Genomic DNA, 14,413 nt, shown 5'->3' on the forward strand with positions numbered 1-14,413 from the left:
CACCTGAAGTCACTTCCCTGTCAAGCTTTCTGTAGGCAGCATGGTAAAAGAGAGTTTTAAAGAGGGATTTGAGGAAAGCAATGAAGTGTTCTGTGGAAACTCATGGGAGCTTCTTCCAAGCATGAGGAGCAGCATACCAGAAAGAGCTCAAAGAAACTAGTTTGAAAATTTAACAGGAGGTTATGGATGCTGGCCATGGGTCAGTCAAAGCTGGGACTTGACTTGTTTACTGTAAGTAGACAAGGTGGGTTGGGAAGAACTTTAGGCACATATGTTTTATGGTATTAAAAAATATCTTTAGGTAGATATGTTTACTAGCAGATTAGGTAAAAGCAATGAGATAGGTTAGTGCTCTTTGCAACAACATTCTCGAATACAGCAGTAACTGGGACATGGAAAGAGGTCCAAGTTAAAAATGATTCACAGTTGCGGGTCCAGAGTAGAGTTTAAAAAAAAAAAAAAAAGGAGAGAGAGAAGGGAACTAGCAAAAGGCCTTGTGGAAATCCCTTAGAAAACTGTCAAAGGGGTAAAAGGATCTTCTAAAGCACAACTAAACCAGGAGAATTGAGGAGACGAAATAATGAATGTTAGGAAGAATAAGTTTTCAAGAAGAACATAATGGTCAGTTACATTGAAGGCAAGTGAAATGTCAAGGAAAATGTCGAAGATGAGATATAAACCTGAGTTTTGTCTAGGAAAGGGTTATTAAAAACTGGTGAGTGGAATTTCTGTTTAGTGGCTAGAACCCAGAGTGAAAAGGAACTAGGGTTGGAAAACCAGATGGGAGGGGATTGCTAGACTGTCATAGTAAACAGCTGTAAATGAACTTGGAGATGAAAAGGTAAGAGAAGCAAGTTGTAGGGGGAATGCTTCATTTCTTACAAGACGGATGAATTGAGCTGCAGTTGAGTAAGGCTGCAGTTTGAATGAAGACACAAGCAAGGATAAGCACCTAAGGGATCAGATGGGTCTTCAACATGAAGTCAATGGATAGGTGTGAAAATTTGTATAAGGAACAGAATGAATCATGAACTAGCTAAATTCAGCAATGAAGTCTTACAGAGACTAGTTAGACAGTTAACAACATAAAACGGTGGCAGACCATGGGGGGAGGAAATAAAAGGATGCAGTACTATTAAAAAAGGAAGTACGTTAGGAAGTAAGTACAAGGAGCAGTTAACTTGGCAGAAATAGGAGGCTAGAAACATTATACTCCCACCACAGTCTGGTCTAAGGAGGACAGTCCTTAATAAGAAAATACTGGATGAAGAGGTCTGAGCTTCTTTGAGAATGGGAGCCGGAGGAAGTGATACATGAAGAGAATATGGATGCTCATGATCTGTTTAGGGATGAAACAGGCTTTCCAGAGACAGTAATAGAAGAGGATTAAAAAGGGAGGAATGAGTTTAGTAACAGTGACTAAAAAAAGGGAGAAAGCAAGTCAAAGACCAGGGAGAATCAAGAAGGTGAGGATAAAGGAAGAAGCATATTGAGGCACACAAAGGGGCAGAAAAAGGACAGAATGGATGTGAGATCTGGACTTGAAGTGCTGAGGGGAGAGTTAGAGGTTGGCAAATGAAGAGGAGCTCTGAAAACTGAAGAAGCGATAACATAACAAAACTATCAAATGAAATAAATGTCTGGATGGGAGATGCAGATGGCACTCTGAGTCACTGGTGTTTCAATGTAAGAGAACACATGCAAGGACACATTGCCACAGATATTTCCACCTTCTTTAAGATAACACAATTAATGGTCTCACATCAATTACTTACTCAAATTTCACACAAACATTTATGCAGTTTCTAATGGGGTTTTTGCATCCCAAATTTAGTACTTTTCTCATTTAAAACATGACATTCCTTTGTATGTGTACACCAAATTTTGAAGCCACTGATCATGCTGAATACATCCATCTTGATGGGGAGACAGGTCCACTTTCATTACAAAACTTGAAATACAACTCATTTTAATTAAAACACATTATTTTGATTTTTCACACATAAGTTCAGAATAAAACCAAAATCTCTCAAGTTCTTACAGTTTCATCTTTGGCTGAAGGTATTAACTTGGTCATACTTTGATTTAAAATATTAAATAATCTGTGGTATCTTTTTCAAAAATTGACCAAACTACTTAACAGGGTTTTGTTTATATGAGTAGACAACAAAGGTGTTTAAGAGGTAATAATACTATGGTACCTGGTGGGGGGAAGAGAATCTCTTTTCGTATGTCAGTCTATTCCCCTCAATGGAAAGTCGGAAACCTTTCCTTTTGATGCTGTCCTCTGATTCAGATTTGTGAAATTCTTCCCCATCCTTCTCCTCGCCTTCAGATTGTTCTTTTTGCTTTTTTTTCTTTCTTCTATTCCTCCTCTCTTTAGCACTCTTTGAGCTCAGTTTTGATGCCTCAGAAGAACTTTCGGAGAATCCACCTATTCCACCTACTCCACTATAATCTCTTGAGTCAGCTGCTGCAGCTGCTGCTGCTGCCGCCTATACGTACAAGCACATATGCAATTTACAACATTTATACAAACACACATCACTCACTACTTTAAATTTATTGCCATTCTTAAAAAAATAGTGATTTTGAAATAAAAGCAATGATCCCACTTCACTGAACCCAGCCTATCATAAGAAGTATAATTTGTGAAATACCACAGGAACCATAATTTGCCGCTGCTCCATAAACCAGGAGTTAGAGCAGCCCAAGGGAAAACTGTGCTGTCAGAGAACCAAGTTAACAAGCATCTGTTTTAGACTGGAGCAATATGTTGCAATGAATTTTTCACCTGAAATACTATGTAAAAGTAAGGAATCAAGGCTCAAACCACAGGAAAAATCCATTAACAGGAAGTAACACTTTCTTAGACCATTTTGCTGGATTTTGAATACTCTCTAGTCTATTAAAAATGTGGTGTAACATTGTTTATCTCAGTTTTGCAAATCATAATCAGAGATTTGAATTAAACTGCAGGCTATTAGAGACCTGTTTCTGTCTGAAGTTTTGAACATTTGTGGAGCATTTGATTAGCATTTATTTACAAGTAAAAAAACCCCACAAACCAACTAACCAACCAAACAAAAAACCCCTATTGCTGACTTCAGTCATGTGCTTACATGGAAGACATAGTTCAACTTCTGCTCTGTGTGGCCATGTGCCAAGCAGACATTGTTAATTATCCCATTAAAGACTTCAGAGTCTTCAAAAAATGAAAAGGGATTTCAAAGCAGTATGTAATCATGATATCTGTACCACAGAAGCATTTTCTCCAGTTTCTCCACTTTTTCCAGTTTCCTTTAAAACTGGAATGCTATGGCTTTCTGCTGTGAGAGCTGGGGAAGGAGTAGAAAAAGCCAACTGTTGCTGAAGCAAAATATTTCTCCCACAGCACTTACAATCATTTTCCTTCTGTTACTTATATAAGCAGAATTCCTGTGGGTTTTTTTTTTCCCCACATCTCCATCTCCATTTCACAGAATCACAGAATGGTTGAGGTTGGAAAGGAACCTCTGGAGGTCATCGCGTCCAACTCCCTGGCACAGACAGGGTCACCTAAAGCAGGCTGCCCAGGACCATGTCCAGATGGCTTTTGATTATCTCCAAGGATGGTGATTCCACAAGCACTCTGGGCAGCTTGTTCAAGTGCTCAGTAAAAAGAGTTAATTTCCATCTCCAATTTGAAAATCCAGTATTTTAGCTTATTGGTTATAATTTTTGCCACAAATTAACAGGTTCACTCAAGCCAGCAGTAGCAGTGCAATGGAAAATATTAAAGATTGTTTGCAAAACGAAGGAATTTATAGGACTGGAGGTAATACATTGTTAAGAGTAGGGGAGTAAAAGTATTCGCATATGTGGACATAAAGCATCCGATCACAATCATGAATGGAAGAAGGAATTTCACTTTACAGGGATACCTGAGCTTCTTCCTGTTGCTTTTTCAGTTGTTCCAGCATTTGCTGAAATTCTGCTTCTTTCTGTTCTGCTTCTTCCATGGTTGCTTGATTCTGTTCTTCATAGGCCATGGCAACCACAGCCAGGATCAAGTTAATCAGGTAGAAAGAACCCAGGAAAATGACCAAAACAAAAAATATCATGTATGTTTTCCCAGCAGCACGCAGTGTCTGGGGAAAAAGAGATAATACACATTTTTAGCAGACTTTTAAATACTGTTGCATAATATGGTAGCATCTGTGTTATAATCTATAAATACATTATAAGATTGCTTTGTGTTAGCACAAGATTATTTAGTTACTTTTTCCATATGTAAATAGTATTATATTCTGGCTACATGTGCAAAAATTCAAGTTTTGTGTCTACTATGGTCAAGGTAAGTAAGATTCTGTAGCGTGAATACTTCAGAACTTCTACCAATGAAAATCTGTAGTACCAGTTGCTGCCCCCACTATACGTCTATATTATAGCCTTTAAATCTAACAGTAGCGGGGGCACTATCCAGCATCTTACCTTCTTGTCTCATCAGTCCCAAACTACAATGCCACAAAGACAGTGCAGTATACAAAATGTCATGCTGCACAACATCACTGTCCTTCAGGTTAAGGGTACGTGTAGTTCAGGGACAAGATGTAACCTTTTCAAAGACAACATATTTGTACTAGACTGCAAACCAATTTAACTAGCATCTATTTACAGTGTGTTTGGGTAAGAAGCTTTAACAACTTAAGTTCGTTTACTCATTTGTGAAAAGAAACAATAATGCTTAACCACCTTCATAAAATAGCAGTTATTTCTTATTATGTATTTGAGTAGCACATAGGAACCTAAATCATGAACAAGGCCTCTACTGTTTTAGACAGCTTACATATATGAAATAAAAGATGATTTCTGTCCCAAAGGCCTTAGGGACACGTGAATGAAAATAACTATGCAAGTACTATGCAGTAATGGTATTGGTGATGGTGCTGTTTGTTTTAGTAAGTCCTCACCAGCTGGTAAAGATTCTCCCAAAAGTCCTGAGTCATCAATCGAAACAGTGACAAGAATGCCCAACTGAATGTATCAAAACTTGTGTAGCCATAGTTGGGGTTTCTACCAGCTTTCACACATATATATCCTTCTGGACATTGACTACAAAAGAAGAGGAAATGCTATTTTTAACAACTACTCTAAATTACGATATGCTATAGTAAATCACAAAATTGTTCAGGAGTACCAGTTGCTAATGCACTTATGAACAAGTAAAATTTTATTCTACATGCCTAAGATAAAAATATATCTTATTGGTTTTCAATTTTTAATTCCATCTCCTAATGATATTTCAATGCTTTAATAATATAACTAATAGCAATCTACCCTTCCCCACAATTTGTCATATCAACACATCTCTACCAGGACAAGAGAAGAACGTCAACTAGCAAGCTGGCAGCAACATTTATGCACATAGCATTCATGTGGTTACCTTTACAAAATCAGCCTAAGATGCTGAAGAAAGTGCCTGTGTAAACTCAATCACACAGATGGTTATATTTAGGTATAGCTTCAGTTGCAAAACATCGGTAATTTGTGACTCTACGGTACAGTTGATACTAAAGTTGACCACCTGAGCTATTCTAAGTAGCTAATTATTTTTTCTTGATGCATAATGAAAAATGATGACTGTTTTCTTACCCTGCATCTGAGCTATTGCCACACAGCAGAGCATCATTTTGTCCTTCCAAGAAGTAGAAATGATCTGTTTTTTAAAAAAATAAACAAAAATGGTGATGAGAAAGACATAATTTATACCTAATGGAAATTGAGCAATGATATAGACTTTTACATTTTCAAGAAATAAGCAGAGCTAACAAACAGTTTAACTGAAATATATAACTATTAGGAATTAAAAAAGCATGGAAAATACTGTGTTGACAGGAAAATTACTTTCTATAGAGTCTTGAAGTTGGCCGTTCTTTAGAAAATAGAAAGGTAGTTGTACAGCTAACTCTCAGTAACCTACCCAAATAAGTAAGATACAATGGGTAGATTACCAAATTGTGTATGTCAGCAAACGAGTGGACAAATACCAGGAAAACAAGACAAAGGATGAGGGCAATTCCCTGCCTTTGTTCATGTATTTTGATACATACCATTTAGTGTTATTAATTTATAATTATTCATTACATACTATTTTATCCAAATATTACTTCAAAAAGTACTGACATTTTTGCAGCATGAAAACACAACACAACATGCACAAGAAATTGCTAACTGGATCTTGACTTGATCAGCTGAGGGAGAAACCAAGCTTTTATTGTACATTACAAAAAATTACTACACCAAATTCTATAGCAGAGGAATGTACTTGAAGTATCTATGTGTATTTTGTTAATAGGCTAACTATTAAAATGAAGTAAAAGATAATTTAAAGAGATGGAAGTCTTAAAAGGCCCCGGCACATTCTTGTCTTTTCTTTGTTCTGCTTTGAGGCAGAAAGGGAAAACCAATTTGCCATCAATTCCTAGTTTGGGATTCTTAACGGTAAAATGGGAATCTCTAGTGGAGATTTTTGGGTCAGGTGGCATATTAAGCTAAAGTTGCCAAAATTAGGTATGTTCTGGCTGTTCCCAGGAAACAGATGGTTCCTTGAGATTCACTGCCAGCTGGCATGGACTAGCTTAGTTGGCATGAACTAACTGAGGGCTAATGCTAAAGAGACAAGCAGGGAATTGCAACCAGTTCCTACTGACTGCTTCTACTCTGTCACCACCAGTATACGATAGAGACAGCATAAAATCTGCTTATTTTAAAGGGAGAGAGATTATATACATAATTTATGCATCTGCAATCTGTTCTCAGGTATCAGATAAGAAAACAGTGGATTTTCAGACATTCCAGTGCTCACATAGTCATGCCCCATGAGAGATCTAACCCCTACCTAAAAAGCTTAAAAAGTTTAAAGATGCAGATAGGCACCAAGCTGGATTTTCAAAATTGTCTGTGGGCCTAATTCACATTCTTATGTGGCACAGCTCCTCCTCTGGTAAGCAGAGGATCCAGTTAAACTGTCCAGTCAGCTCAACTCTCAGCCCACTATTTTGGAAAACATGTAAATAATACATTTTTCAATACAAAGATGATAATGATAAAGTACTAAAAATAGTCAATATGAGTTTATAAAAAATATGCCATATATAAAACTATTCCTGTCTTGTGCCAACTAAATAACAGGACAACAGTCATGGGTACAAGTCAAGTCCTATATGACACTTTCATAAGCAAATAAAGGAGATATGTTCTGGCTGGAAACATCACAAAATACTTGAAAAAAGATTCTCAGAGAGCAGTTGCCAGTGGCCCAATGTCAATTCACATGGGCATCTTTCTGAAGATCCTCCAGGGATCTGTGCTATCCATGGTTTTCATAACAAGTTTCACTACCAACTTAAGACATGAAATAGTAGAAAAAACGCATCAAGTATTCTGAAGACATCAAGCTAGGAGAGAAGATGATTGAAATTTAGAATGACCTTTACAAACTGACAAGCTGATCCAAAAGCAATTGGACTTTTTTCAACAGAGACGAGTGGAAAATGCTACAGTTGACAAGGCAAAATCAAATACGTAAATGCAAAATAGACAGGATCTGGCCACAGCCACTGCTGTACAAAAAGATGCAGTGACTGTCACGAACTGCAAGTTGACTGTGAATCAACAATATGGTGCTGATATAAAAATTATGTAATTTTGAGATGTGTTAATAGCAATGTTCCATGTATGGCACATGAGGTAATTACTTCTAATTTGTACTTTTATTAGAGGAGTAAGTACCAGATTTGAGCATCTCATTAAAAAAACAAACAAACAAACCAAAACCCAAACAAAACCCCAAAATCCCAGACAAATTGGAAAGAGTCCAAAAAAGAAAAAAAAAGTGAAAATAGGTATAGAAAATGCAAAACAGAAAACAGGCTTGCTTGGTTTAGAAAAGACCAGAAATAAAGAAGATAACAGTTTTAAAATATCATAAAGACTAATATAAAGTAGTCTATGATTATCTTATTTCTAAGTCCACAGAAGTAGTAATATATTCAATCTGAAATTAGGAAAATTTAGGTCAGATATTTAGAAAAAACTTCCTATTTGTGTGATGTAGTACCAGAAGCAGCTAAAGGGGAATGGAATGGAATCTGTTTTTCAGATGTTTTTAAGAATAGGTTATCATCCAAAATCGTCTCCAAGATGACATTTCTATGATACTACAAGCATGCTGAGATGGTAAGTATATTAAAAGATTATAAGGCGATGAGACTTAGGTCCAAAAGCATTTAGCTGTTAAACTGAGGTTTCCTAACTTTCAGTGATACAGGCATTAGTTACATTATTTATACAGGCTTTATAAAAAACCTAAGATTATGCCTAATTACAAAGTTAAAACCCTAAATACACTAAAATAAATAGGAGAGACTGAATAAATAGGAGAGACTGAAGCTATTTACCACTGTGAAAGACAGAATAACGATATACCATAGATATGTTCAGAGTAGTTCTATCTGAATTTTAAAACAATTTTTGTTAACACAGTAGTGACATTAACCACCCAAAACGCTGAAAATAACTGTGTTATGAGGTACAAAGGAGACCAAAATGCTAATTTCTTGATTTTCCACAGATAAGAAACAAATTAAAAGATACATAATATGGAATCTAGTTCTTATTTTGCTAGAATAAGAAGCATGGAATAAATTATCAGTACTCCCATAAAGGTATGTCTGTGCGGTGCAAGGGAGTGTGGTGCAGAGACACTCACCAAATTCCAGAAGAAACAACGCAGCTGCATTTACATGCTATGGCAGGATTCATGAGCTACCTGATGTTCAAATATGGATTTATGATATTGGGCGTTATCTTGCGCTAATGAAGCTATACGATTTCAGAGTCCCTATTAGGACTGTCACACTATTTCAGGAGGCTTGAAGCTAGCATGGAAATTTCTGCTTTGTGCTGCAATGTGGATTTACTCTAAAAGTCATATTCAGTAAAAGGTAAAAAGATGTTTTGGTACCAAGTACAATTATTATGAATATGTTAAACTACATTATGACTGTTCTTTTATTTACTACACAAATGAGTGCTGTTATGTCTCTTGGCCAGATTACACCATTTTAATTGCAATGGAAAGATACTGATGCTTTTGTATCTGTTTAAAAAAATTCCAGAAAATCAATGCAGTAGATGATATAATTAACTCTTACTTCTGTCTTCGATGTACTCATCCCAGTTAAATGTTGTCATTGTTGTATTAATAAATGTACCATTTTCACCTATAGAGCTATTAAAGTAGGAAATAACAGTTGTTTCAAAAGTAGAATTGTCTGGAGGCCACTGCAGGCATTTATTCCTCAAGTTGCCCATGAACAGCTGCAGCCCTATTAGTGCAAATACACTCAGACAAAATACAGTCAGGATCATAACATCTGAGAGCTTCTTCACAGACTGAATTAGGGCTCCCACGATAGTCTTCAAGCCTGCAAAGAGAAAAGATTTTTATTATGATGCTAAAAAGATACTAAACACACAAAAAAACGTGATTTTTCCTGACAAGATAAAGATTTCATGCAAAATGACAACTAAATGAGTCTTAATATTTATGACACAATAATTTTCATGAAAAGCCTTATTACTTGTGAAGATGAATGAAAAGCTGTAAGTTTATGCTTATTTTATAGTGTACAGAAATAAAAAGTAGATAATACCAAACACATTGTTTATGCCAAAACAAGTGATTTTATTACTCATGCTATATCTCAACCCTACACAGAAAAGCATTGTTCGCTTTTGCTGATGCTTCTTGCCCAAACCTTTCTTAGATGAACCTTTTAAAAAGTATTCTGCATTAGTAAACCCATTATAAAGACATTATAAGTGCATATTTGAATGATATCCTCATAATAATCTTCTTACAATATAAGAGGGCTGATGGTTTGGAGAAGAAAGACATCTTTAAAACAATACCCCATGCATGGCCCATGCTATCCTTTCGAGTTTAATTTTTTATACATGACTTAAAACTGAATTAAGTTGCTATATCAAGTGCCTGCAATAGATGATAAAATTTGCATCAGTATGAAAGCTTAAAATTAACTTATATTTAAAACATGTAAAGGAAAGCTTGATGTCATAAGATGCAAATCACATAGGCTGTTTACTGCAAGTATCTCATGCAAGAATTTGTTAAACTCAAAGGCTGATTTTTTTGAAAAGAAAATACAACTAATATAAGAAAAGCAAGAATCAATTTAAATAAAATTACATCTTGATTCCTGCTTTTTTATTTTGTTAACAATGTGTAGCAAACAAGGCGTATGCTTTAAAAACGTGAGTACAGCCTTTGTGGAACAAAAGTCAGCCTCAGTGTTTAACCTAGCTCTCACCTGGAATGACTGATATTGTTTTCAAAGCTCGGAGAACTCTGAATGTTCTCAACGCTGAGACATTGCCCAGGTCCACAAACTCTGTCACATATCTGTAATAGGGGAGTTCACACACAAACACAATGACAGCACACAAATAACAGTTGGAGATACGAGGGGCCTAACACCTTACACCAACTACTTCTTACCTGGGATTACAGAAATAGTTTTCAAAGCTCTCAATACTCTGAAAGTTCGAAGAGCTGAAACATTGCCTAGGTTTACAAATTCTGTTACATACCTGTAGGATTAAATCACAGTTACTCAGAATTGAGGCAGATTTTATCCTGTTTGCTTGGGTCTTTGATCAAGACCTCTTCACCGTTCACTGTATTTTGCCTGTGTTATAAATATGCTTCTGACCATAAAATTAAATTAAGTTTTATCAAAATAAACCACATCATTGACTTGATGTTTGAAACCTAATTTGGTCAGCTTATAGCAGGAAGTCAAAAGGATTCCTTTAATTCTGGTATGTAGAAAGGAGACAGGATATGAACAGTTCAGGCTGATGGCATTCACAATCCTAACGGGCTGGCACACCATGCTGGCCTCTGCAGCACATGCTTAGTTAGAAATACTAAAATGTGTAAAAGAGGTAGAAGAAACATATTGAAACTGCAGGAAGTCCAGGCTCCAAATGTTCTGGCTGACAAAATATGAGGCAATTTTAGTCACTAATTTCATGCTATCAGAAAGATTTAAAAAAAAAAAAAAAAGTAGACGACTTACGCAAATGTAATGACAGTGAAATCTAGCCAATTCCATGGGTCTCGAAGAAATGTAAAATCCTCTAAACAGAAGCCCCTTGCAAGAATTTTAATAAGTGATTCAAAGGTATAAATTCCAGTGAATGTGTATCTGAGGAAAATATGCAAGACAGAGTTTATAGAAACACATACATGTTATCATTACACATTATGCTCTCTAGTTGCTTTATTCTCAGCTTCTTTAAGTGGCATAAGAATTTAATGGAAGTTACAACCAACTTTAAACGTCTGCAGAATTTATACCATAAGGAAGAAGGAGGAATCCAATTATGATTAAAAGAGTAAATGACAACCCATAGCTTAAGTTCAAATTCTATAATCTATACCACCGAGACAGTTGCAAAATTCCCGGTTACTTCATTGGTGCATGTTTATGTCCAGTCTGAATCCATGTTACAACCAAACACACAGATGGATTATGTTAGGATATCAGAAACTGCTTCCAGACTAAAAATTTCTTTCTTCAATGTTATCTTTATGCTGAAATGTTGCTTAGTACCATGAGCTGGCAATGTGCCAACCCTCATCAGCCCTCATCGACTTTGTTACAGAGTAGGTGTATCCAGTACTTCACCTTCAGTAAGACAGGCATAGTACCAGAATGAAATGAGTGTTTTCAGATGCAAAATCCTGTGCAAAAACAATGAAAAATATTTATAAATGCCAGCAAAATGCAGCTACTCATTTTGACTAAAAAATGTGGTTGAAATGTAAAAAGTAAAAATATTTAATTCTGGCATTCTGAGTAATTTCAATTTTCTATCTCCAAATTATGTCACATTGAAATTTAGTTTCATTTATATCTTTAATGGAAAAGAATTCAAATTAAAACTCCTTAAAAGGCTTGAAAGGTTTTCAGACTTGAGCCAACCTGAAACCAATTTCCCAAGGTAAATTTTGTCAGTTCAATTACTAAACCAAAAATTTATTTCCTGCACAACTTTACTCAACAGATGAGAAGGAATCCTGTTGTCTATCTAAATGGCACAATATAATGACATGAAGAAATATTCAAGCTAGCTATCTTTATTCATAAATATTTACTATATGCTAGACATCCTGAATACATTTATGTTCATATTGAACTCAAAATGAGAATGCCTCCACTGACTTTAATAGCCCTATGATTTCACTTTTGATTACTGAAGATTAAACAGGTACATATCATCCAAAGCAGTTAGGAATGAAGAAGAAGCAGAAGCATAAAATGCTATTGCAAAAATGAAGTACCACGAAGAGCAGTGTTTCACACTGTGGTCTACAGCCTTGGAACTATCACAAAATATGCACCAATTGTATATTGGCACCAAGTAGTTGACATCATATTGCACCTTTTCTCTTCCTATCAGAAGAATAGCCAACCACTTAAACACTTTTTTAATAGGTTATTTTTCATACAAGCTTTCCATTGTTAGATCATCTTTGGTAAAGGAAAGCTGCACTATGATGAACATAGCCATCCGCTAGATGATCCCTTTATCTGTAACGGTTATTGCAATAGAGATGGAAGAGTGTATTTCCCCACATTCTTGCACAGACATAACATAGAATGCAGTGGAAAATATTTATAATCCACTTTTTTGCATGGTCATAAGACTAGCTTCTCTTCTTACATTCCCCATCTAGTACTGCAAACAGAGGATGGACATTGAACAACTTGTAATGAGGGAAGTGTTGTAAAATATATGTATTTAATATTACACAGAAGAAACTATCATCAGAATAGCTGTTGAAAGGATATGCCAACAAGGTAGCTGCTGCCAGTGGATGCCATCCTAATATAAAATAATTTACAGCAGTTTATTTCAGATTACTGAATATTTTTCAGAGAAAATCCATTTAACTTACTCTACATTCTTTGTCCAGTCTGGAGGGTTACTCATGGTCATAAATACACAGTTGGTCAAAATAGTGCACATGATAAGCATGCTGAATAATGTATGTTAAGAGTTAAGGAATGTAAGGCAGAAAATCTCATAAAAAGAGTACCAAATAACACGCTGCTTTGGCAGATTTCCACTATCAGGAGCTATTTATCCCTCCACTGCTCTGTTAACACTCAGGGAAAAGCCCTGAATATGTTAAAGCTTCCACAGTCACTGCTTTATAGCTAAAACAGAACAATCACATACTAAAAATTAAAAAAACCCAACCCTTAATTTTAAGAAGACCTTAGATGATTTTTTCTTTTGAATAAAAATGTGGAAGTTTGAAGTAGTAGCTTCTAGTTTAGTGCAATAACACAAAAAGCATTTGTTTTGGATGATCTAAACAAATCTGATCTACTTCATGCATACAAAACAGTGAAAAATAAATTTTCTTCACTTTTCTTCTTTTATGTTTCACCATAAAATTTGGCGTGTATCAACATTTTTGCTTATCATTATAATACATATATTGAAATCTAGTTATCACATAGTAGGAGAGAGCATAGGGAAATTTTAGGGAGAAAGTTATTTTATTACTCTTTGCTTTATATATGGCTTTTGTAATATAAAGGTTGGTGGAGGGGAAGGCAAATTGTATTCTCAAAAAAAGAAGTCTAAAAAGAATTCCAGAACAGGTCCAAGTCATAAATAACTTCATTGATTTTAACAGAACTGCTCTGGATCTACAACCTTTCACTCTCAGGACTGATGACATTCTTAGAAATGAAAATACAAACACCAAAATGAAACAACATAGATGATGCACAAAATGTCCACATGATGGCACCATCATCTAAAACTAGAAAGAGGACAACGCTCGATTTTGAGAAGAGCTTTAGCTTCTGTAACTAAAATGCAGGTTCACACGGTGCTCCTAAATAGAAATCCAAGTATAAAGGGGTGGGAAGTACTGTGAGGTTCCCCTCACGAAGTTTTCTTTGCATGTCTACGTTAATGAAAAAAAACTTCAAGCAACAGTAAACACCTCTGCCTTCTGAACTGTCAAACAACTGTGGTATTACACTCAAGAATTCTTTGGGTTTTCTGCTGAGTAAATATATTTCAAATCCTTTACTCAGAATCTAGCTTCTCACTATATAATTCATATATGAACAGAGCAGAAGAGAAAGAAAGGTATTTTAAAACCCATAAAAAATAATGTTGTAAGAGTGTTTCACAAGCCTGTATTTTACATAGGCTTTCAAAATCCTTTTTGAGGAAATGTCCTCTCAGAGCTGCAAATCCTCACTATTCTTTCATCAGTGGAGAAACAACTAGAATATACCTTCTCACAATTTTA

The 14,413-nt window shown here is 35.6% G+C and overlaps 1 protein-coding gene across 6 annotated transcripts in view; it reads right to left on the minus strand.

The window, feature by feature from the left end:
- SCN2A (sodium voltage-gated channel alpha subunit 2) overlaps nt 1-14,413 on the minus strand; it is a 79,657-nt gene that overhangs the window by 39,130 nt on the left and 26,114 nt on the right. For 4 of the 6 annotated variants that reach the window (XM_076342735.1, XM_076342730.1, XM_076342731.1 and 1 more), the window contains 8 exons: nt 13,034-13,121; nt 11,148-11,276; nt 10,377-10,468; nt 9,198-9,470; nt 5,635-5,698; nt 4,953-5,094; nt 3,924-4,130; nt 2,202-2,495 (listed from right to left, as the gene is read on the minus strand). In XM_076342735.1, the coding sequence (XP_076198850.1) occupies nt 2,202-2,495; nt 3,924-4,130; nt 4,953-5,094; nt 5,635-5,698; nt 9,198-9,470; nt 10,377-10,468; nt 11,148-11,276; nt 13,034-13,121 (1,289 nt within the window). Of the gene's footprint in view, nt 1-2,201; nt 2,496-3,923; nt 4,131-4,952; nt 5,095-5,634; nt 5,699-9,197; nt 9,471-10,376; nt 10,469-10,564; nt 10,657-11,147; nt 11,277-13,033; nt 13,122-14,413 lie in introns of all 6 variants that reach the window. The other 2 variants (XM_076342736.1, XM_076342733.1) reach the window with 1 other exon arrangement.

The sequence above is a fragment of the Aptenodytes patagonicus genome, chromosome 6 (genome assembly GCF_965638725.1).
Source record: "Aptenodytes patagonicus chromosome 6, bAptPat1.pri.cur, whole genome shotgun sequence".
Classification (NCBI taxonomy): Eukaryota; Metazoa; Chordata; class Aves; order Sphenisciformes; family Spheniscidae; genus Aptenodytes; species Aptenodytes patagonicus.